This window comes from Tachyglossus aculeatus, chromosome 1 (genome assembly GCF_015852505.1).
Source record: "Tachyglossus aculeatus isolate mTacAcu1 chromosome 1, mTacAcu1.pri, whole genome shotgun sequence".
In the NCBI taxonomy this organism is placed as follows: domain Eukaryota; kingdom Metazoa; phylum Chordata; class Mammalia; order Monotremata; family Tachyglossidae; genus Tachyglossus; species Tachyglossus aculeatus.
The window spans coordinates 59,909,238-59,934,981 of NC_052066.1; the positions used below are offsets into that span (position 1 = coordinate 59,909,238).

General features: G+C 41.5%; 1 protein-coding gene across 6 annotated transcripts in view; it reads right to left on the reverse strand.

The window, feature by feature from the left end:
• The window catches only part of ECT2 (epithelial cell transforming 2), a 74,472-nt gene that overhangs the window by 46,042 nt on the left and 2,686 nt on the right, over positions 1-25,744 (reverse strand). For 2 of the 6 annotated variants that reach the window (XM_038743274.1, XM_038743271.1), the window contains exons 2-7: positions 16,101-16,257; positions 11,573-11,652; positions 11,387-11,479; positions 10,127-10,309; positions 1,619-1,708; positions 851-958 (exon numbers count right to left, since the gene is read on the reverse strand). In XM_038743274.1, coding sequence (XP_038599202.1) covers positions 851-958; positions 1,619-1,708; positions 10,127-10,309; positions 11,387-11,479; positions 11,573-11,652; positions 16,101-16,230 — 684 coding nt within the window. In that variant the 5' untranslated portion in view covers positions 16,231-16,257. The remainder of the gene's footprint in view (positions 1-850; positions 959-1,618; positions 1,709-10,126; positions 10,310-11,386; positions 11,480-11,572; positions 11,653-16,100; positions 16,258-25,744) is intronic. The other 4 variants (XM_038743275.1, XM_038743273.1, XM_038743272.1 and 1 more) reach the window with 3 other exon arrangements.

The window sequence follows — 25,744 nt, forward strand, 5'->3', positions numbered from 1 at the left end:
TAGTTTTTCTTCCATGGTAATTTAATAGTAGTAATAGACTGTAAGGCTTATTGGGCTGAGAGTGCTGGAAATAAGGCTCTTCAGTTCAGAACTCAAAAATCCAACAGATTGTTCTGTAATCCCAAGTAAACGACCTAATTTATCAATCATTTTTTGAGTGCTTACCGAGTGCAGAGCATCATACTAAACACTGGGGAGGGTAAAATATAACACAGTTGGTAGACACATTACAGTCTCAGAGAGATCTATTAACATCTCAAGAGTTAAGAATCCATTCCTGTTGTACATTTTGCATATGTGCCAATGTTAGAATAAATGTGACACATTTAGATGCTTTAGTAATTCGAGTATATAGCAATTCCAAGAAATCCCCTCTCAGAAATTTAAAAGCTTTCACTAGCCTAGTGGAAACAGCACTTGGGACTGGGAGAGCGTCAATCCGATTATCTTGTATTCATTCATTCATTCGTATTTATTGAGCACTTACTGTGTGCAGAGCACTGTACTAAGCACTTGGGAAGTACAAGTTGGCAACATATAGAGACGGTCCCTTTGTATCTGTCTCAGCACTCTGAAGACCTGGGTTCTAATCATAACTCTGGTCTGTGCCTCAGTTTCCTCATCTGTACAATGGAGATTAAATACCTGTTCTTCCTCCAAATGACCCAGCGACTGTGTCCAATCTGATTACCTTGTATTTATCCAGGTGCTCAGAATAGTGCTTAACTCGCATCATTATTACATTGTAATTACATTCTAGTTTCCTCCATGAAACTTTTAATGCAGAAAAGTAATTAGCTACTTTCTGAATCTAATGCAGAAATGCTTTAAAATACCACAATGTACATACTCTGAATTTGTCCCCTTGGGTACAACTTGCCACTAGATGTGTGACTTTGGAATTGAAATCTTTCCGAATTACTCCTCCCATGTGATGGACCAATGTCACCAGCCTGACCTGAAGATTCAAGTTGATACAATTTAGAAGTCACATTACCAAAATACAGGAACAAAAGTGAGGTTAAATATTAACTCATTCACTTTTTCACAAATACCATCATATTGCAGGAGAGTCATTTTTAAAAGTAATTCTGATTAACCTTTCAACATCTTGACAATCTATTACAAATATTCAGTAGAGTTCCAGAAAATAAAATGTAAAAATAGCATCACATAAACTTTCATTACTATTTGCGTTTCCCTAGTAAAACTATTTTATAGGCCAACCTTTTTAATTCAGATAATTACTCCTGATACTACAAAGAAAAATGGCTGCTCCTTGATTACAGTGCTTACACTTTGGTAAACCAGGGACAGAAAATTGAGGATACCAATTTCTAAAGCTTCTAGAAACAATCAATTGAAGAGAAATAATGGAATTAATCAATAGAATTTGCAAACTCCAGCTCTTACATTATGGTTAGAAATGTTTTTTTTCCTTGAATGTGATGTTTTATAGCTGCTACAGAATTGCTTTTTCAAAAAGCTGGCAAGTCCATGTTTTCCTCAAAATGGTGTGATCTAACACTCTTCAAAGACTTAAGGGATTTGAAATCTTTATCAAAAACATCTAAAAGTATTAAGAAAAATTGAATAAAGCCTTTTCCAAATTACTTACCAGTTCTTCTTTCTTCCTGAATCCAGTGAAGCAGAGAACAAGATTTAGCATACTACTACAGAAGAGTGGACGACACGAATATGGCAGAGCCTACAAGAGGAAACAATGATATTTAAGACACTGCATAGTTTTTCCTAGGCAAGAGACAATATTTTCCCCATATTGTGGCACACACACACACACACACACAAAAATATCAACACAGGCAGACCACTCTTATCAAATGACCACAAGCCATAAAAAGCAGAGATACCTCATGTCTCAGTAGCTTTCAGGGCCCAGGGTTGAAAGCCTGGCTCAGTGTAACATCCAATCACTGCAGGGAATTTATTCCACCCCATTCCTTCCTGTCCCTAACATTCTGGTTACCAATGTCTCCCTTTCATCTGAACACAACACATAATTGTGGACGAGAGGCTGATAAATCCCCTTAAAATCTCTGGCTCTTCTACCTTACCCTGATTCTATGCTGTGTTCAAGTTAAACAAAAAATCGTCACTTAGTCAATCGTAATTTATTGAGCACTTATTGTGTGCAGAGGACTGTACCAAGCACTTGGTAGAATACAATATAACAACATAACAGACACATTCCCTGCCCACAACCAGCTAGCTTACAATCTAGAGGGGGAGACAGACATTAATATAAATAAAATTACAGATATGTACGTAAGTGCTGTGGAGTTGGGAGGAGGGATTAAAGCCCATGCTTTGTCCCCAACCCTTCCTAGATATAAACTAGAAGCAAGTGTCTCTGCTTTATCCAAAAGTGACACAGAATCACAGTGAGGAGGAGGCTGATTCATTCTACCTGGAATGGTATAAGCATGGCTCAGTGGAAAGGGCATGGGGTTGGGAGCCAAAGATTATGGGTTCTAATCCTGCCTCAGCCACTTGTCAGCTGTGTGACTTTTGGCAAGTCACTTAACTTCTCTGGACCTCAGTTAACTCAACTGTAAAATGGGGATTAAGACTGTGAGCCCCACGTGGGACAACCTGATCTCCTTGTATCACCCCCACCCAGCGCTTAGAACAATGCTTGGTACGTAGTAAGTGTTTAAATGCCATCATTATTATCTGCCCCCAAGTCTGTGCTTTCAGAAGGACCAGGGATATCCTAACTCATCATGGCTGCCACTGAAGCTCTGCCATAAACTAAAATTTTTGGATTGAGAACTGTTGTATCAATTTTCACTGGCAATAATGGTACCATTTGTTAAATGCTAACAAGTGTCCAGCACTATTCCAAATGCTGGGTAGGTACACAACCACGTCAAACAGTTCCTGACCCCGATGGGGCTAAGGCACAAGTAAGGAGATCTGGTATTGAATCCCCAATTTGAAGATGCGGGAACTGAGGCAAAGAGAAGTAAAGTGACTTGCCCAGAATCACACAGCAGACAAGTGAAAGAGCCAGGATTAGAACCCATGTCATTTGACTCCCAGACTCATACTTTCCAAGCGCTTAGTACAATGTTCTGCACACAGTAAGCGCTCAATAAATATGACTGAATGAATGCATGCTCTTTCCAATTGAAGCTATCTTTGAAAAATCTTTCAACATGATATTTTAATCTTCAATTATGTAGATATCTTTATATATTATAAATTATTTATATTAATGACTGTCTCCCCTTCCAGACTGTGAACTCACTATGGGCAGGGAACATTGTCTGTTAACTCTTGTATTCTCCCAAGTGCTTAAAACTTTGTGTTCTGTTGACCTCCTGTTGAAATCCCCTTCTTCCCAACAATGTGTTTGACAGAACCAGAAGACTTTGTTAGAAAATTATTAAATTATTAACAATGATAAACATTGGGATGAACTTCTCAGTGGTTTGTCTAACTGTGGCAGACTTGTTTCTGGGCCCCCAGGGCTCTAGGGTCCAGGGGGAAGCAGCGTGGCCTAAGAGAGAGACCACAGGCCTGGGAGTCAGAACGACCTGGGTTCTAATCCCAGCTCTGCCACGTGTCTGCCGTGTAACCTTGGCTAAGTCACTTCACTGAGCTTCTATTTCCTCACTTGTAAGACTGTGAACCCCAGTGGGACAGGGACTGTGTCCCAACCCAATTTGCTTGCATCCACCCCAGAACTTAGAACAGTGCCTGGAAACATAGTAAGCGCTTAACAAATACCAGTTATTATTAATATTATCATTATTATTCACAGAGGCTGCCAGACAGTCTGGCACTTCACTTTGGCATCAGAGAACACCTTGTTTGCTGTGTACCTTCACAACTTTTAGAATTTTAAAAGTCGTGTCAATTTCCATCAAAAACAGCTGGCCTGCCTTAGGGAATTCATAGATCATTTCCTCCCAGCAGTGATATACAAAAGTGCTTTTTCTGAGACAGTTGAATAGTTTTTGCTGATTTACCCACTATTTCTGTCCCTATGGGTCTATTCCTTTTCAACTGTGAGCCTCCTTATGGCCCAGGGATCAGGACTGCATCAATCTCCCCCTTTCTAGACTGTGAACCCATTGTTGGGTAGGGATTGTCTCTGTTGCTGAATTGTACTTTCCAAGTGCTTAGTACAATGTTCTGCACACAGTAAGCACTTAATAAACATGACAATGAATGAATGAATTAATATCCTTGTTAGCAAGGTCTCAGGTCTGATGAGGCGGTTAGGTCTCCCCACCTAACAGGAACCATTTGGAATATTCTGGAAAGGTCTGGATTTTTGGCCAAAAGACAGAAGATCCATCTCACTGGGCAGGGGGGTAGCTCACCGGGAGCAGAAGGAAGGGAAATAGAGCCGAAGCTGGCTACTCAATGCTAAATCCTTATGGGCTAGGAAGGTATCTACAAACTCTTTTCAATTATACTCTCCCAAATGCTTAGAACAGTGCTTTGTACACAGTAAGCACTCAATAAATGATTGATTATTCAGAGGGCCAACCAAAAGTTTTTTATGGTGATAAAATATTTCTCTCTCTAACCAAACTAATCCATGGTACCAAAGAAGCTATAGCGGGTTAATTTGGTCATTATCCTAGTTTGGAGGTTAGTTTATGCTCCACCTTATTTCCCTGTTTCTCCTCAAGTAAAGTTCTCATGGCCAAATTGCATGACTTATTAATTACATCCTCTTCTTGGTCCTGACAGTCAAGAACATTAGGGGCCATAAATAGTGCCTGGCAAACCCTGTCCTTCAGTGTTCTCTTTTATCTCCACCCATTTGTTTTACAAATTAAATCCCCACTTTAATCGTGCCTGGTTTAATAATCATAACTATGGCATTTGTTAAGTGCTTACTGTGTGCCGAGCACTGTTCTAGGTGCTGGGGTGCATACAAGCAAATCCAGTTCGACACAGTCCCTATCCCACGTGGGGTTAACAGTCTCAATCCTCATTTTACAGATGAGGTATCTGAGGCACAGAAGTGAAGTGACTTGCTCAAGGTCACACAGCAAACAAGTGGCAGAGCCACGATTAGAACCCATCACCTTCAGACTCCCAGGCACAAGCTCTAGCCATTAGCCCATGTTGCTTCTCCAGTTGGGAGAACTAAGCAATGTTGCTTTGGGAGCTGGGATCAATCATGAACGTTAGGACATACACAGACCTATCCACAGGGTCCTGGTGGGAGCTTTTGATTAATTAATTCATTCATTCATTCAATCGTATTTATTGAGTGTTTACTCTGTGCAGGGCACTGTACTAAGCACTTGGAAAATACAATTCAGCAAACAGAGCTAATCCCTAATCCCATTTCCACCTTGGACAATTCCCAACGTAACATTGTCTGTAATTTCAGCCCAAGTTCAGGGGCATACTGCAAAGCAAGTTCCAAATTCAATACAAGAAATCTTTGGGAGTCTAATGTCTTGCCACACAACTCAGTATAGTGCCTTAGTAATAATGAAAGTGGTAAAGTTAATATTGAATAAATAATACAACCTCTCTCAACCCCAAGCAACTAAAAAACGGCAGCAAGAAGCATGTTTATCAAGTTTATTCTGGCTGCCTGGCACCACTGTGTCATATTAAAATTTTTTACCAAGAGCTTCAAGTTACAAAAGCATGTATTCATTCAACTATATAGAGTTCTTAATGTATGCAGAGCACTATACTAAGTGCTTGGAAAGTACAATTCAGCAATAGAGCCAATCCCTGTCCACAACAGGCTCACAGTCTAGAAGGGAGGAGACAGACATCAAAACAATCTACAACTCCTTTCATGTTCTCTCTCCCTCCCTCCAGGCTCATTCTCCTCTTGCCTTCAGGACATCACCTGGATGTCCACCTGCCACCTAAAGCTTAACATGTCCAAGACTGAGCTCCTTATCTTCCCTTCCAATCCCTGTCCTCTCCCTGACTTTCCCATCACTGCAGACAGCACTACAATCCTTCCCATCTCACAAGTCCGCAACTTTGGTGTCATCCTTGACTCCACTCTCTCATTCACCCCACACATCCAATCCGTCACCAAAACCTGCCGGTCTCACCTTCACAACATCGCCAAGATCTGCCCTTTCCTCTCCATCCAAACCTCTACCTTGTTGGTTCAATCTCTCATCCTATCCCGACGGGATTACTGCATCGGCCTCCTTTCTGATCTCCCATCCTCCTGTCTCTCCCCACTTCAGTCTATACTTCACTCTGCTGCCCGGATTATCTTTTTACAGAAACACTCTGGGTATGTCATTCCCCCTCCTCAAAAATCTCCAATGGTTGCCCATCAACCTTCGCATGAAGCAAAAACTCCTCACTATAGGCTTCAAAGCTCTCCATCACCTCACCCACTCCTACCTCACCTCCCTTCTCTCTTCTACAGCCCAGCACGCACACTCCGCTCCTCTGCCGCTAACCTCACTGGACCTTGTTTTTGCCTGTCCCACCACTGGCCCCTGGCCCACGTCCTATCCCTGGCCTGGAATGCCCCCCCTCCTCACATTTGCCAAACTAGCTCTCTTCCTCCCTTCAAAGCCCTACTGAGGGCTCACCTCCACCAGGAGGCCTTCCCAGACTAAGCCCCCCGTTCCTCTGCTCCTCCTCCCTTCCTCTGCCCTACCCCCTTCCCCTCCCTTTAGTACTTGTGTATATTTGTACATATTGATTACTCTTTTTTATTAATGATATGTATATAGCTATAATTCTATTTATTTATTCTGTTGGTATTGACACCTGCCTACTTATTTTGTTTTGTTGTCTGTCTGTGACAACAGACTGAGTCCGTTGTTGGGAAGGGACCATCTCTGTATGTTGCCAATTTGTACTTCCCAAGCGCTTAGTACAGTGCTGTGCACACAGTAAGCACTCAATAAATACGATTGAATGAATGAAAACAAGTAAACAAGCATCAATATAAATACATAGAATTATAGATCTTTACCCCTCTCTGGGTGTACCTTCTCTCCTCTACTTTATCAAAACATAGCCCTTTCTCCTTCAAAGGACTGCTAAAAAACATACTCTCTTAAGGAATCCTTCTCAAGTAAAGTCCACATTATCCTGGTTTTATAATTTATTCTAACATTTATGGTCTCAACTCGAAGACCCCGACACATACAGTTCTTGTTCGTCAATTCTCAATACACTGAAAACTCTGGGCAAATGAATTCTTCCTCATTTTGTAATAATAATGATAATAATAATAATAGCATTTGTTAAGCACTTACTATACACCAAGCACTGTTCTAAGCACTGGGAAGGATCAGGTGATCAGGTTGTCCCAGGTGAGGCTCACAGTATTAATCCCCATTTTACAGATGAGGTAACTAAGGCACAGAGAAGTTAAGTGACTCGCCCACAATCACACTGTTGACAATCAATCAATCAATAGTATTTACTGAGCGCTTACTGTGTGCAGAGCACTGTACTAAGCACTTGGGAAGTACAAGTTGGCAACATATAGAGACAGTCCCTACCCAACAGTGGGCTCACAGTCTAGAAGGGGGAGACAGACAACAAAACATTGACAAAATAAAATAGAATAAATTTGTACAAGTAAAATAGAGTAATAAATATGTACAAACATATATATATATATATATATATATATATATATATATATATATATATATACACACAGGTGCTGCGGGGAGGTGACAAGTTGTGGAGCCGGGATTTGAACCCATGACCTCTGACTCCCAAGCCCGGGCTCTTTCCACTGAGCCATGCTGCTATTGCTCTGAACAATCAATTGTATTTATTGACAGCTCACGGTGTGAAGAGCACTATACTAAGCAATTGGGAGAGTATAAGATAACAGATTGGGCAGACATGTCCCCTGCCCACAGTGTTTCCAGACTAGAGGGGGAGACAGTCATTAATATAAATAAATTACAGATATGAAAATAAGTGCTGCGGGAAATAGGGAGGGGTGAATAAAGGGTGCAAATCCAGGTGCAAGGGGGATGCAGAAGAGAGAGAGAGTAGAGGAAATGAGGCTTAATCAGGGAAGGCCTCTTGGTGATGTCATTTTAATGAAGTTTTGAAGGTGGGGAGAGTGATGGTCTGTTCAATACAAAGAGGGAGGCAGTTCCAGGCCAGAGGGAGGATGGGAGCAAGGGGTTGGCATGAGACTGAAGCCTGTACACTCGTTGTGGGCAGGAAACGTGTCTACCAACTCTGTTGTATTGTACTCTCCCAATCACTTAATACAGTACTCTGCATACAGAAAACCGCAATATAAAATTGGGGAATTACAAAAGTCTACCCTTAGAGAAGACAGTGCTCTGCACACAGTAAGTGCTCAATAAATACGATTGAATGAATGAATATTTAGGTTTCTTTTTATGATAATAATAATGATGGCATTTATTAAGCACTTACCATGTGCAAAGCACTTAAGAAGTATCTATTCTTTTGAATTACCTAGCAACTCTACTTGCCAAGAGATCGGAATGAACAAGATGCTAAGGAAAAATTTCACAAAAAGTTGAAGAAATTATAAAACTAAAATGCCTTAACCTAATTAAAGCATCTTTTTTTCCGTTGCAGATTGATGTCCTTTAATATATATTTCACCTTTTCTGTGGAATGCTAGAAAAGTTGAAAGGACACTCTCAGTTCGGTTTGTTCAAGACATAGTGCCATGGTCATTGGACAGTTTAGATCTATTTCAGTCAATCATTCAGTCAATCAATCAATCAATAGTACTTACTGACCACCAATTGTGTTTCAGAGCATTGGTGCTGGAGAAAGTACAATAGAGTTAGTAAAGATGATGAGAGCTCACCCTCTCCAGGAGGCCTTCCCAGACTGAGCCCCCTTTTTCATCTCCTCCTCCCCTCCCCATCGCCCCCCCTTCCCTCTGCCCTACCCCCTTCCCCTCTCCACAGCACTTGAATATATTTGTTCATATTTATTACTTTATTTTACTTCTACATATTTACTACTCTACTTTATTAATGATGTGCATATAGCTATAATTCTATTTATTCCGACAGATTTGACACCTATTTGTTTTGTTCTGTCTCCCCCTTCTAGACTGTGAGCCCACTGTTGGGTAGGGACCGTCTCTATATGTTGCCAACTTGTACTTCCCAAGCGCTTAGTACAGTGCTCTGCACACAGTAAGCACTCAATAAATGCAATTGAATGAATGAATGATCCCTGCTCTAAAGGTAGTCTACAATCTGGATGCAGGGAAAGGATGAAAGACAGACAATTTACAGGTAAGAGGAAAAACTTAAGAGTAAGAAACACATGTACATAACACATGCTTTGGGAGTTCGTTCATTCAATTGTATTTATTGAGTGCCTACTGTGTGCAGTGCAAGTATACACATGTATGGGTGGTACAGAAGTACTGAAGTGCCAATTGCAGGAAAGGGGAAGATTTAAACCGGGAAAAAGAGAAAATAATTGGAAAGGCCTTCTGGAGATGTGATTTGAAAAGGGATTTGAAGATAGAGAGAGCTGTGGTCTGTTAGATGCATGGGGAGCAGCGCGGCTCAGTGGAAAGAGCATGGGCTTTGGAGTCAGAGGTCATGGATTCAAATCCCAGCTCCGTCACTAGTCAGCTGTATGAATTTGGGTAAGTCACTTAACTTCTCTGTGCTTCAGTTACTTCATCTGTAAAATGGGGATTAAGACTGTGAGCCCCACGTGGGACAACCTAATCACCCTGTACCCTCCCCAGTGCTTAGAACAGTGCTTTGCACATAGTAAGCACTTAATAAATGCCATCATTATAAGCGCTTAGTACAGTGCTTTGCACACAGTAAGCGCTCAATAAATACAATTGAATGAATAGGGGGAGAGAATTCAAGCAAGGAAGGCCACAAACAAAAGGGAGAAGGAGAGATATTAAATTACTTTGAGGTTGACCAAGAGTATGAATCAGGATGCAGTGCGAGGAGAGTGAATGATTGAATACTTTAAAGCAAGGGAAATATGTGCAGAATGATGTTTTAGAAAACTGGATCAGGCAATATAGTGAAGTAAGGATGGGAGAAGGGAGACCTTTTCTCTTTGACTGTGGCTCAAAGCTACTGGAGTTGAGACCAAAAAGTTCTGGCAATATTAAATTCTTGAAATGAAAATTATTCCTTACCTCTCCTTTTTGTGCACAGTTCAGTATGATTGGTGGTCCAAGAACTCTACAGTCAGCTTTGTACAAGTCATTAAAGAAAGAATCCTGGAAATCTTTGACCACAAATATATTCTCAAATTCTGGAGAATCAGCATCTTCAAGCTCCTTTACTGATTCCGCCTTTATAAAGGGCATTTTAATTTCCTTGATTTTTATGAAAGGAATAAGTCAGTAATCATACCATAGTCAATAGAGTACAGAAAGTGTCTCAAATTAATGAAAATGCTTAATAATTCAATTTTACAGTATTCCGTAATACCAGCACTACATTTTACAGCTTCACTCTGGTAAATCTCATTAGCTTCTTTTTGAGAAACTACACTTCAAGATCACCTCATTAGACAAATTTAGTCTTACTTCTTGCACTTCAGGAATCAAATTAATGACCAAAAATACAGTCAAGAAGATTACCGCTGATCCAATTTGGAATAATGTTATTTAGAAAGGTTTTAAACTATTTTAAATGAACTATTTTAAAGCCAATAGTTATAACTCAGAAGTTTTGAACAATCCTGTGTCAAGTTTTATGAGTGTGATAACTTTTAAGAGGTAATATATTCCTCTATAGCCTCTGAAAGAAAAATGACAATACAATTAGCTCTTCCCAATAGCAGTCTTATATAAATAGCTCAATTCAACTTCTTTCCTGAAGTACAAGTAAAATACATATAATACTTAATATTAATAAGGAGAGCATTGATTAGGTGCTTTTTAATCATTTTACATTATGAAGGACAAAAAAGGCATTGTGGGGTACATGTACAACAACCTCAAAAATATCAATCTGTCCAATTCATCACTACACAATTTACAGCCATCAATTTAAAAAAAGGAAGAACAGGCAACTTAAAAGTTGTTATTTACTTTTACAGTGAAGATTAAAAGTTTTAGTTATAAATCAAAATACATGTTGGATATGCTAGTTCAGTGAGAACTATGATACTGAAATGTACTATTAGAACAGCCAAAATTAAGGATATCAAATTACTTCAACTGCCTCCTTAAATGTTATATGAGAAACTGTCATTTAAGTCTTCAGAAGCAGCCAGTCACCAAAGTGGATAAAAAAGTATGCACTGCACACTTTCTACTCAGCAAACTTTAAAATGCATCTATATGCACCTTTTGTGCCTCTATTAGATCTAATTGTAATAAATAGAAATTAGAGAGTGCAATCAAGGGAAGTGCAGCATGCCACATGCAATCAGATGCTTGACGTACCATATTAATAATACTTTTTACTAATTTTTCATCCGATTTTCCAGGACAACTTTCTTTTATCTTTATAACTGGGACTTCCATTATTCTAACGGTCTGTGGAAGAGAGACTCGGGTATGAGATTAAAAGCACTCAAAACTATTTAGCACAGTGATTGCCAAAAATGGAGGTCACATTACATTGCATACCTTCAAGGCTTTTATAAGTTCTTCTTGCTTTCCAGCTTCTTGGACCAGAATCACCCTGGCTTCAATCTGTGGCATTTCTTCTGAAAAGTTTAAAAGTGATTTAAGGCATTTCCAAAATTGAATGACAAAAATCTTTGTACTGGGGGGGAAAGGGGAGCAACAATTAACACTATTAATAAAGTAAAAGCAACTAAGCTCTTCTGAGTTTATTCATTCAATCGTATTTATTGAGCGCTTATTGTGTGCAGAACATTGTACTAAGCGCTTGGAAAGTACAATTCAGCAACAGAGACAATCCGTACCCAATATCAGGCTAGATAGTCTAGAAGTTTATGAACAGGTTATGCCAAGGAGTGCAGTTCTCAATACGTTATCCAACCTTGGCTTCACTGACTCCATCCTCTCCTGGTTCTCCTCTTATCTCTCTGGCTGTTCATTCTCAGTTTCCTTCGTGGGCTCCTCCTCCCCCTCCCATCCCCTAGCTTTACAAATCCCTCAAAGGTCAGTTCTTGGTCCCCTTCTATTCTCCTTCTAAACTTACTCCCTGGGAGAACTCATTTGCTCCTACAGCTTCAACTATCATCTCTACACGGACGACACTCAAATCTAGATCTCCTCCCCGGTCACTCTTCCTCCCTCCAGGCTCGCATCTCCTCCTGACTTCAGGATGTCTTTATTTGGATGTCCTCTCGCCACCTCAAACTCAACATGTAGAAGACAGAGCTCCTTATCTTCCCTCCCAAACCCTGTCCTCTCCCAAACTTTCCCATCACTTTGGACGGCACAACCACCCTTCCCATCTCACAAGCCCACAACCTTAGTGTCATCCTTGATTCCGCTCTCTCATTCATCCATCATATCCAATCTGTCACCAAATCCTGCCGGTCTCACCTTCACAACATCGCCAAGATGCACTACTACGTTAGTAATAATTAATCATCCTATCCCGACTGGATCAGCCTCCTTTCTGACCTCCCAACCTCCTGCCTCTCCCCACTTCAGTCCAAACATCACTCCGCTGCCCGGACTACCCGGACTATCTTTCTACAGAAACGTTCTGGGCATTTCACGCTCCTCCTCAAAAATCTCCAGTGGTTGCCTATCAACCTTCGCATGAAGCAAAAACTCCTCACTACTGGCTTTAAAGCTCTCCAATACCTTGCCCCCTCCTACCTCACCTCCCATCTCTCCTTCTACAGCCCAGCCCGCACACTCTGCTCTTCTGGTGCTAATCTCACTGTGACTCGTTCTCACCTGTCCTGCCGTCGACCCCTGGCCCATGTCCTACCTCTGGCCTGGAACAATCTCCCTCCTCAAATCGACCAATCACTCTTCCCCCCTTCAAAGTCCTACTGAAGGCTCACCTCCTCCAAGAGGCCTTCCCAGACTAAGCCCCCCCTTTTACTCAGCTCCCCCTCCCTTCTGCATCACCTCGGTTCACTCCCTTTGCCCTCCCCCGGGCCCCACAGCACCTATGTATATATCTTTAATTCCATTTATGTTGAAGCCTGTTTACTTGTTTTGATGTGTATATATCTATAATTCTATTTATTTATATTGATGCCTGTTGACAATGTCTGTCTCCCCACTTCTAAACTATAAGCCAGGTGTGGGCAGGAATTGTCTCTATTGCTGAATTGTACTTTCCAAGAGCTTAGTACAGTGCTCTGCACACAGTAAGTGCTCAATAAATATGACTGATTGAATGAATGAATGAATATAGCTGAGTAAAAACAAAAGACTTTATAAATTGTAAAAGGCTTTTAAGTCAAATTTACAGCTGGGGAAAAACTGCACAAAGTTCAGTAGAATCCGTTTTGTTTGGCTGGCTTAAAATGTAAGCTCCTTGTGGGCAGGGATCATGTTTACCAACCATTGCGTGCTCCAAAGCCTTAATACAGTGCTCTGCACACAGTAAGTGCTTCAATACATACCACTGATTTAATGCAGGAGCTGTTTTAACATCTTGCGGTCAGAAATCACCACTATATTCTACTCTCCCGGGTCCTTAGTACAGTCGTCTGCACTCAGTAAGCACTCAATAAGTCCATTAATTGAATATCACTGATGGATCCAAATCCATTACTTCCATTATTAAAAAAAAATGTTAAATGTGTCACCTGTTGATACCTCTGCTACTGATGCCCCTGGAGGTAGAAGCATTCATGAAATGAATGTCCTGAATTCATTCATTCAATGGTATTTATTGAGCGCTTACTGTGTGCAGAGCACTGTACTAAGCGCTTGGGAAGTACAAGTCGGCAACATTCATTCATTCATTCAATGGTATTTATTGAGCGCTTACTGTGTGCAGAGCACTGTACTAAGCGCTTTGGAAGTACAAGTCGGCAACATATAGAGACGGTCCTTACGCAGCTGAGATATGGTGATGAAAAATCTGTTATTTTACTGTAGAGAGGCCAACGGCTGATAGCATGTTAGTTTAGAAACATGGGAATGAGAGGCTATTTTCATGTATTTTCTCCTTACTCTTAGGGGCATTTTTAAGATCAAATGGAGTGACTCACTAAGTCATCACTTCAAGTTACCCAATCTAGAATTGCACTTGCAATGCACCACAGAAAAGTGGTTAGGTTAGCCCCCATTTCCTTCCTCCCAACTCCTGTCACACAGCAGTCCATATTCTACCCGCCTCAAACAGCTGCATTAAGCTCAAGAAATAACCCCAAGTGAATCTTTTCATCATTTTCTGTCCCTTAAAATGACCCTTTGGTCATACCATTCTCCAGCCCGGAACACCTTTCACCTCCAAATCTGCCTGACTACAGTTTTTCCTAATTCCAAAGTCCTTCTAATATCCCACCTCCTCCAGGAACTCTTTCCGGATTGGCGTACCATTACATGCATGAAATTAAAAGTGTTGCAAATTAACACGTTTAGCTATTTGGGTTATTTGTTAAGAGCTAACCATACGGCGAGCACTGTACTAAATACTGGTGTAGGAACAAAAAATTTGTCCCAATTCCCATGGAGTTCAGTCTCAAGTAAGTCTCCCCCTCGTCCCCCTCTCCATCCCCCCATCTTACCTCCTTCCCTTCCCCACAGCACCTGTATATATGTATATATGGTTGTACATATTTATTACTCTATTTATTTATTTATTTATTTTACTTGTACATTTCTATCCTATTTATTTTATTTTGTTGGTATGTTTGGTTCTGTTCTCTGTCTCCCCCTTTTAGACTGTGAGCCCACTGTTGGGTAGGGACTGTCTCTATGTGTTGCCAATTTGTACTTCCCAAGCGCTTAGTACAGTGCTCTGCACATAGTAAGCGCTCAATAAATACGATTGATTGATTGATTGATTGAAGTAAGAAGGAGAACAAATATTTTCACTTTACAGATGAGGAAACTGAGGCACAGAGATTTCCCCATGGCCACACAGCAGGCAGGTGGCAGAGGTGGGAACTTGTTCTTCCCACTAGCCCACTGGCTTCGTTAAAGCCCAGCTCTCCCTCTTCCTGCCACTATTTCTTTCATTCATCCAGTCGTATTTATTGAGCGCTTACTGTGTGCAGAGCACTGTACTAAGCACTTGGAAAGTACAATTCGGCAACAAATAGGGATAATCCCTAACCAACAACGGGCTTACAATCTAGAAATTATTAATGTTCTGTCTCCCCCATAAAGTTGTAAGCAACCTGAAGGCAGAGAATGTTTTTCTTGCTTCTGTTATACTTTCCCATGGACAGTGCAGTTTTAGACTAGACTGTAAGCTCACTGTGGGCAGGGAAAGTGTCTGTGTATTGATATATAGTATTCTCCAAAGTTCTTAATACAGTGCTCTGCACACGTAGAAGCTCAGTAAATATGACTATTTTGCACTCAGTAGGCTACTACCAATTAATTCATCTCCCTATTTGGTGTGCCCATCATTTGTCAAGTACAAAACTCAAGATGTTTGGTAAAGATTATGCGTACGATCCTGCCTTTAAAAGAACTAAGCAGCATGGTCAAGTGGCAAGAGTCACGGGACCAGGAGTCGGAAGGTCATGGGTTCTAATCCAGCTCCGCCATTTGTCTGCTGTGTGACCTAGGGCTAGTTACTTAACTTCTCTGTGCCTCAGTTACCTCATCTGTAAAATAGGGATTACGAGTGTGAGTCTCATCAATCAATCGTATTTATTGAGCGCTTACTGTGTGCAGAGCACTGTACTAAGCGCTTGGGAAGTACAAGTCGGCAACACATAGAGCCAGTCCCTACCCAACAGCGGGCTCACAGTCTAGAAGGGGGAGACAGAGAACAAAACCAAACATACTAACAAAATAAAATAAATAGAATAGGTATGTACAAGTAAGATAAATAGAGTAATAAATATGTACAAACATATATACATATATATGTCTCATGTGAGACAAGGACTGTAGCCAACCTGATTTACCTTGTATATACCCCAGTGCTTAGAACAGTGCTTGGCACATAGAAAGTGCTTAACAAATACCATAAGTATTATTATTGTTATTTTCACTTTTAAAGCATCAACAGTTGAACAAGTGCTACAATTACCTTCAACACCTAAGGCAGGTCCAATAAACGAGTTTTCCTTAGTAGTTTCTGTAATTCTGGAATCAAAAATGGATGTGTCTGCCAAAAAACTCCTTCCAGCAGTGGATATTAAATCACTGTTGTCCGCCATATCTGATTGTGTTTAGACTTCTGTTAGCTGCAGTAATAAAATTTGAATTAAAAATATATTTAAGCATTAACAAATAAAAGTCCATTTTCATGATAAAATAATCATTAGACTTCACAACCCCAGGTGTCACAATATTACTCTAGTCATGATATTGTGCAATTTTCTTCCTCATTCTGCACGTCTTTGACTCAAATACCTCCAACGGTTACTCATCTGCAGCAAGCAGAAACCCCTCACTGTTGGTTTTCATTCATTCAGTTGTATTTATTGAGCACTTACTGTGTGCAGAGCACTTGGGAGAGTACAAATATAATAATAATAATAGTAATAATAATAATAATGGCATTTATTAAGCCCTTACTAGGTGCAAAGCACTGTTCTAAGCGCTGGGGAGGGTACAAGGTGATCAGGTCATCCCACGTGGGGCTCACAGTCTTAATCCCCATTTTACAGATGAGGTAACTGAGGCCCAGAGAAGTTAAGTGACTTGCCCAAAGTCACACAGCTGACAAGTGGCGGAGCCGGAATTTGAACCCATGACCTCTGACTCCAAAGCCCATGCTCTTTCCACTGAGCCATGCTGCTTCTCTATATAACAATATACTTCTCTAAATGCTTCTCTAATATGCTTCTCTAAATATAACAATAAACAGACACAATCCCTGCCCACAGTGAGTTTACAGTCTAGAGGGAGAAACAGGCATTAATATAAATAATGGAGGACTTGAAGGCCATTAAATCAGCTCTCTCCCACCATGTATCTATCCTCACTCCACTCTCACTCATTCATTCATTCATTCATATTTATTGCGCATTTACTGTGTGCAGAGCACTGTACTAAGCATTTGGGAAGTACAAGCTGGCGACATATAGAGATGGTCCTTACCCAACAACAGGCTCAGTCTAGAAGGGGGAGACGGACAACAAAACGAAACATGTGGACAGATGTCAACTCATCAGAACAAATAGAATTAAAGCTACATGCACATCATTAACAAAATAAATAGAATAGTAAGTATGTACAAGTAAAATAGAGTAATAAATCTGTACAAACATATACATAGGTGCTGTGGGGAGGGGAGGGAGGTAGAGCGGGGGGGATGGGGAGGAGAGGAAAAAGGGGGCTCAGGCTGGGAAGACCTCCTGGAGGAGGTGAGCTCTCAGTAGGGCTTTGAAGGGAGGAAGAGCTAGCTTGGCGGATGTGTGGAGGGAGGGCATTCCAGGCCAGGGGGAGGATGTAGGCTGGGGGTCGACGGCGGGACAGGCGAGAACGAGGCACGGTGAGGAGATTAGTGGAAGAGGAGAAGAGGGTGCGGGCTGGGCTGTAGAAGGAGAGAAGGGAGGTGAGGTAGGAGGGGGCGAGGTGATGGAGAGCACCCAACCTGCAAACTTCACTCTTCTAATAACGACCTACTCACTACCCTCGCTCTCCTCTTTTTCACCATCAACCTCATGTTAACACCACCCCCTTGGAAGCTCTTACTTCCAACAGTTCACTGCTCTCCCCATCTTCAAAGCACAGTTAAAACGGTCAGAGTCCCTCCCGGAAGTCTTCCCTAGTGATTCTCTCACCACCAAATCCCATTCTGCAGCACAATCTAGCGGATAGAGCAAGGGCTTGGGAGTCAGAAGGCCCCGAGTTCTAATCCGGACTTCACCACTTGTCTGATGTGTGGTCTTGGGCAAGTCACTTAACTTGTCTGGGCCTCAGTTACCTCATCAGGAAAATGGATATTAAGAGTGTAAGCACCCTGGGGGATAGGGACTGTGTCCAACCTGATTACCTTGTACCTGCTCCAGGGCTTAGAACATCATTGCTTGGCACATAGTAAGTGCTTTACAAGTAACATTATTATTATTGTGAGAAGCAGCGTGGCCTACTGAATAGAGCATGGGCATGGAAGTCAAAGGACCTGGCTTCTAGTCCCGGCTCAACTGTTTGACCTTGGGCAAGTCACTTCACTTCTCTGCACCTCAGGTATCTCCTCTGTAAATAGGGATTAAGACTGTGAGCCCATGCGGGACAGGAACCGTGTCCAACCTCATTACCTTGTATCTACCCCAGTGCTTCGAACAGTGTTTGGCCCATAATAAGCGCTTAAAAAACACCATCATTATTATTATTTTGCCTCGCTCCTGCAGTACTTATGCACTGAGTCTGTACCCGCTAAACACTTAGGAATGCACCCCACCTCCATAGCACTTATGTATCTATCCTTATAATCTGTGGCTACCCCTTTGCCTGTAATTTAACATCAGTCTCCCCATTAGACTGCAAACTCCTCTGGGTGCAGGGTTAATGCCCGTTTACCCTATTACACTCTCCTAAGTGCTCTGCATCATCAGTGATATGCACTGAGTGCTTACTTTTGGGGGGTGGGGGGCAATTTACTCAGTGCTCTGCATAGACCAAGAACTCAAATACTACTGATTGATTTTTCAAGACGAAAGCACACGACCTAAATCAATCAATAGTACATGAGGCCTGGATTCAGAGCACTTTACCAAGCACTTGGGCAACTATCCTAGATTTAGATGGAAAACCCCCCGCCCTGAACGAGTGGAGGAAGACAGATACCAAAATTATTTACATAGGAGAAAAGTTGAGTGGAAATGTATGAGTTAGTATTAAGCACTTTTGAGCACTTACCGGTTGCCAAGCACTGTAATAATATTAATCATCATGGTATTTGTTACACACTTACTAAGTGCCAAGCCGTGTTCTATGCACTGACTACTAAGCGCTTGGGAAAGTACGATACATCAGCGTTGATAGAACGTTCTCTGCCTACAATGACATATGTAAAGTGAATAGTTCACAGAGAAGTGCTGAAATGGTAGGACACAGGGGACATAAGCTTGGCAGAAGAGAAATTAATTTGGGACACCTTCCTGGAGACGTGATTTCAGAAGGGCTTTTACGATAGGAGGGCACTAAATAGCATCCTTTTCCCTATTATCAACCTGCTTTACCACATTAATCCAAGCACTCATCCTATCCAACCTTGATTACTCTATCAAGCCTCCTTGCTGTGCTCCCTGCCTCCTGTCTCTCCCCACTCCAGTCCATACTTCATTCATTCAGTCAGTTGTATTTGTTGAGCATCTACTGTGTGCTGAGCACTTCACTCTGCTGCCCGGATCAATTCTCTTGCAAAAACGTTCAAGGCCATGTTTCCCCACTCCTCAATAACCTCCAGTGATTGTCCATCCATCTCCACAAACAGAAACTCCTTACCATATGCTCTAAAGCGGTCCATCACCTTGCCCACTCCCATCTCACCTCGCTACTCTCCTACTGCAACACAGACCGCAAACTTCACTAATGCCAATCTTCTTACTGTACCTCAATCTCGTCTATGTCGTGGTCGACCTCTTGCTCACTTGCTGCCTTTGGCCTGAAATATATCCGACAGTGACTCTTCCCCACTTTCAAAGCCTTATTGAACGCACAACTCCAAGAGGCCCTCTTTTCCTTTTCTTCTACTCCCTTCTGCATCACCTGACTTGCTCCCTTTATTCAATCCCTCTTTCCAGGCCCACAGCACTTACATACATATCTGTAATTTATGTTAAAGTCTTCTCCCCCACTAGACTGTAAACTCGTTGTGGGGAGGGAATGTGTCTGTTATAGTGTACTCTCCCAAGTGCTTAGTACACTACTATGAAACAGAAAGTGCTCGGTAAATACCATCGACTGACTGCCTTAAGTAGCAGTCCTATTAGGCCTCTACCTTGTCTTACAGCCACGCAAAAACACCGTGAATCAAAAGAGACATAATATTAGCACAATAATAAAGTAAATGTCTAAGACTACCAAAGGTTTTTGAGACTTGGGGCTGGAGTGGCCCCAATTTGTTTTAATGCTTTTTAAGTGTCAATTAATTGTATTTATTGAGCGTTTACTGTATGCAGAGCACTGTACTAAGGGCTAGGGTGAGTACAATATAACAAACATTCCCTGCCCACAACGAGCTTACAGTCTGTCCAAGCAGAGTGTCCCCTCACATAGAACTATGTGCAAAAGAAATTAAGAGTTAAGGTTTCCTAATTAATTTTGCTACATTGATGCTTACGCTTCATATTAGGAGGATAAAAATGAGTGACATTATTGCATTACTAGGCCTTTCTTTGGACCTAGTATAGGATCACAAATACTAAAGGAGAATAACAGCTGAAAACAAGTTTCTAAAGAATAATAATCAGGCAGGCTCTCTGTACAAAGGTTTAAAAGTAAACCAATAACCCCATCCCCAAATCTTCCCCCCTTCAAAGCCCTACTGAGAGTCCACCTCCTCCAGGCCTTCCCAGACTGAGCCCCCCTTTTCCTCTGCTCCTCCTCCTCCCCTCCCCATCACCCCTACTCCCTCCCTCTGCTCTACTCCCTTCCCCACCACACATGACTTGTGTATATTTGCACATATTAATTACTCTATTAATGATGTGTATATAGTTATTATTCTATTTATTCTGATGGCATTGACACCTGTCTACTTGTTTTGTTGTCTGTCTCCCCCTTCTGGACTGTGAGCCTGTTGTTGGGGAGGGACCGTCACTATGTTGTTGAATTGTACTTTGCAAGCGCTTAGTACAATGCTCTGAACACAGTAAGCGCTCAATAAATACAACTGAATGAATGAATGAAAGTCAATAATAATTGTCGACCTACTGGGTGCAAAGATGGAATGGTTTTCACTCCTCTTCCTTGAAGCCTCCTTGTGAGTAAGGAACCTGTCTGCTATATACTGGGTGCTCCCAATCGCTTAGTATAGTGCTCTGCACATTATAAGAACCCAATCCATCGTATTTATTTAGAGCTTACTGTGTGCAGAGCACTGTACTAAGCTCTAGGGAGAGTACACTATAACAATATAACACATTCCCTGCTCACAAGTTTACAGCACTGATCAACTGGCATCCCAAGGCCCTATTACACCAACCACTAGATTAATTTGTATGTTTCCTTACCAACAGCTTTCTTCATAAATTCAAGGAAAAAAGAAAGCATGGATGCTTCAGTATATTGCATTTTGCAAAAACATTCCCATCCTGTACATAACGGTTTGAACTGGTAGTGTTGATAATGACAGCAACTTTGCTTAGCATAAGCTAGCATGTGTAAACAAACAAATGCATGCTTAAACGTAAGGCAAGGTATCGATTTAAAATAGCCTCAGATAATTACCTACCCACATCAAGCTAGATATACATGGTGACTACAATACTGCAACTACTAATTAAGGGCATCCATATTCCTGCTCTAAATAAAGGTGGCAGCAACCACCCCGAATGCTGATGGCACCCAGAAAAAACAGAGGCCTCTCCAATCCAGTTTTGCTGCTGGGGCGTCTAAAGAAAGGTCTGTCACCCTCAACATTAAGTGCCTCCGCCACTCGTCTGCTGTGTGACCTTGGAAAAGTCACTTCACTTCTCTACGCCTCAGTTCCCTCATCTGTAAAATGGGGATTAAGACTGTGAGCCCCACGTGGGACAACCTGAATACCTTTTATCTACCCCAGTGCTTGGCACATAGTAGGCGCTTAACAAATACTATTATTATTATTATTATTATTATTATTATTATTATTATTATTATAACGGACACATTCCCTGCTCACAACAGGCTTACAGTCGGAGAGGGGGACGAGTCTCCCCGAGGTAGCTCGTTGGGGGCGGGGAATGCATCTGTTTATTGTTGCATTGTCCTCTCCCAAGTACTTAGTACAGTGCCTGGCACATAGTAAGCGCTTAATGATAATAATAAAATGATGGTATTTGTTAAGCACTTACTATGTGCCAGGCACTGTTTTAATAATAATAATAATGGTATTTGTTAAGCGCTTATTTGCTAAGCACTGGGGTAGATATGAGGCAATCAGGTTGTCCCACGTGGGGCTCACAGTGTCAATCCTCCTTTTACAGATGAGGTCACTGAGGCCCAGAAAAGTGAAGTGACTTATCTAAGGTCAAAGCAGGCAAGTGGGGGAGCCAGGATAACAAATCCCATCATTATTATCGATGAGACACATAAATAGAAAAGCAGCGTGGCTCGGTGGAAAGAGCCCAGGTTTGGGAGTCGGAGGTCCTGGGTTCTAATCCCAGCTCTGCCGCTTGTCAGCTGTGTGACTCTGGGCAAATCATTTCACTTCTCTGTTCTTCAGTTACCTCATCTATAAAAATGGGGATGAAGACTGTGAGCCCCACGTGGGACTACCTGATTGCCTTGTATCTCCCCCAGCGCTTTCACAGCACTCTATTAAGTTTTTGAAGAAGCAGCATGGCTCAGTGGAAAGAGCCCGGGCTTTGGAGTCAGAGGTCATGGGTTCAAATCCCGACTCTGCCAACTGTCAGCTGTGTGACTTTGGGCAAGTCACTTAACTTCTCTGGGCCTCAGTTACCTCATCTGTAAAATGGGGTTAAAACTGTGAGCCCCCCATGGGACAACCTGATCACCTTGTAACCTCCCCAGCGCTTAGAACAGTGCTTTGCACATAGTAAGTGCTTAACAAATACCATCATTATTATTATTATTATTATGGCTCAGTGGAAAGAGCATATGAAAATATGTATTTTATTTGTACAAATCTATTCTATTTTATTTTGTTAATATGTTTTGTTGTCTGTCTCCCCTTTCTAGACTGTGAGCCTGCTGTTGGGTAGGGACCGTCTCTATAGGTTGCCAACTTGGACTTCCCAAGCGCTTAGTACAATGCTCTGCACACAGTAAGTGCACAATAAATATGATTGAATGAAAAGTCACTTAACTTCTCTGTGCCTCAGTCGCCTCATCTGTAAAATGGGGTTAAAACTGTGAGCCCCCCGCGGGACAACCTGATCACCTTGTAACCTCCCCAGCGCTTAGAACAGTGCTTTGCACATAGTAAGTGCTTAACAAATACCATCATTATTATCATTATTATGGCTCAGTGGAAAGAGCATATGAAAATATGTATTTTATTTGTATATATTTATTCTATTTGTTAATATGCTTTGTTGTCTGTCTCCCCCTTCTAGAGTGTGAGCCCGCTGTTAGGTAGGGATGGTCTCTATATGTTGCCAAATTGTACTTCCCAAGCACTTAGTTGTACTTCCCAAGCACTTAGTCCAGTGCTCTGCACACAGTAACCGCTCAATAAATACGATTGAATGAATGAATATTATTATTCTCCGGGCCTCATCTGTAAAATGGGGGTGAAGACTGTGAGCACCACGTGGGGCAACCTGATTGCCTTGTATTTACCCCAGCCCTTGGCACATAGTAAGCTCTGAACAAATGCCATCATTATTCATTCAGTCGTATTTATTGAGCGCTTACTGTGTGCAGAGCACTGAGAAGCAGCGTGGCTCAGTGGAAAAGAGCACGGGCTTTGGAGTCAGAGGTCATGGGTTCGAATCCCAGCTCTGCAAATTGTCAGCTGTGTGACTTTGCGCAAGTCACTTCACTTCTCTGTGCCTCAGTTCCCTCATCTGTAAAATGGGGATTAAGACTGTGAGCCCCCCATGGGACAACCTGATCACCTTGTAACCTCCCCAGTGCTTAGCACATAGTAAGTGCTTAATAAACACCATTATTATAGAGAAGCAGCATGGCTCAGTGGAAAGAGCACAGGCTTGGGAGTCAGAGGTCATGGGTTCTAATCCTGACTCTGCCACTTGTCCACTGTGACTTTGAGCAAGTCACTTCACTTCTCTGGGCCTCAGTTACCTCGTCTGTAAAATGGGGACTAAGACTGGGAGCCCCATGTGGGACAAATTGATTACCTTGTATCCTCCCCAGCGCTTAGAACAGTGCTTGGCACATAGTAAGCGCTTAAGAAAAGCCATCATCATCATTATTATTATTATTATTAAGCGCTTGGGAAGCACAATTGGCAACCTACAGAAATGGTCCCTACCCACCAACGGTATTATTAGTTTTATTACGATTGAAGGAATTGAATGGCATCATCATTATTATTATTATTACTAAGCGCTTGGGAAGCACAATTGGCAACCTACAGAAACGGTCCCTACCCACCAACGGTATTATTAGTTTTATTACGATTGAAGGAATTGAATGGCATCATCATTATTATTATTATTACTAAGCGCTTGGGAAGCACAATTGGCAACCTCCAGAAACGGTCCCTACCCACCAATGGTATTATTAGTATTATTATGATTGAAGGAATTGAATGGCATCATCATCATTATTATTATTACTAAGCGCTTGGGAAGCACAATTGGCAACCTACAGAAACGGTCCCTACCCACCAACGGTATTATTAGTTTTATTACGATTGAAGGAATTGAATGGCATCATCATTATTATTATTATTACCAAGCGCTTGGGAAGCACAATTGGCAACCTACAGAAACGGTCCCTACCCACCAATGGTATTATTAGTATTATTACGATTGAAGGAATTGAATGGCATCATCATTATTATTATTATTACTAAGCGCTTGGGAAGCACAATTGGCAACCTACAGAAACGGTCCCTACCCACCAACGGTATTATTAGTATTATTACGATTGAAGCAATTGAATGGCATTATTATTATTATTATTACTAAGCGCTTGGGAAGCACAATTGGCAACCTGCAGAAACTGTCCCTACCCACCAACGGTATTATTAGTAGTATTACGATTGAAGGAATTGAACGGCATCATCATTATTATTATTAATACTAAGCGCTTGGGAAGCACAATTGGCAACCTACAGAAACAGTCCCTACCCACCAACGGTATTATTAGTATTATTACGATTGAAGGAATTGAATGGCATTATTATTATTGTTATTATTACTATTACTATTATTATTACTAAGCGCTTGGGAAGCACAATTGGCAACTTATAGAGACGATCCTTACCCACCAACGGTATTATTAGTATTATTACGATTGAAGGAATTGAATGGCATCATCATCATCATCATCATCAATCGTATTTATTGAGCGCTTACTATGTGCAGAGCACTGTACTAAGCGCTTGGGAAGTACAAGTTGGCAACATATAGAGACAGTCCCTACCCAGTGAACTGAGGCACAGAGAATAATAATAATTAATAATAATAATGGTATTTGTTAAGTGCTTACTATGTGCAAAGCACTGTTCTAAGCGCTGGAGAGGTTACGAGGTGATCAATCAAGCAATCAATCAATCGTATTTATTGAGCGCTTACTATGTGCAGAGCACTGTACTAAGCACTTGGGAAGTACAAATTGGCAACATCTAGAGACAGTCCCTACCCAACAGTGGGCTCACAGTCTAAAAGGGGGAGACAGAGAACAGAACCAAACATACCAACAAAATAAAATAGAATAGATATGTACAAGATAAATAAATAAATAAATAGAGTAATAAATATGTACAAACATATATACATATATACAGGTGCTGTGGGGAAGGGAAGGAGGTAAGATGGGGGACTAAGACTGGGAGCCCCATGTGGGACAACCTGATTACCTTGTATCCTCCCCAGCGCTTAGAACAGTGCTTGGCACATAGTAAGCGCTTAACAAAAGCCATTA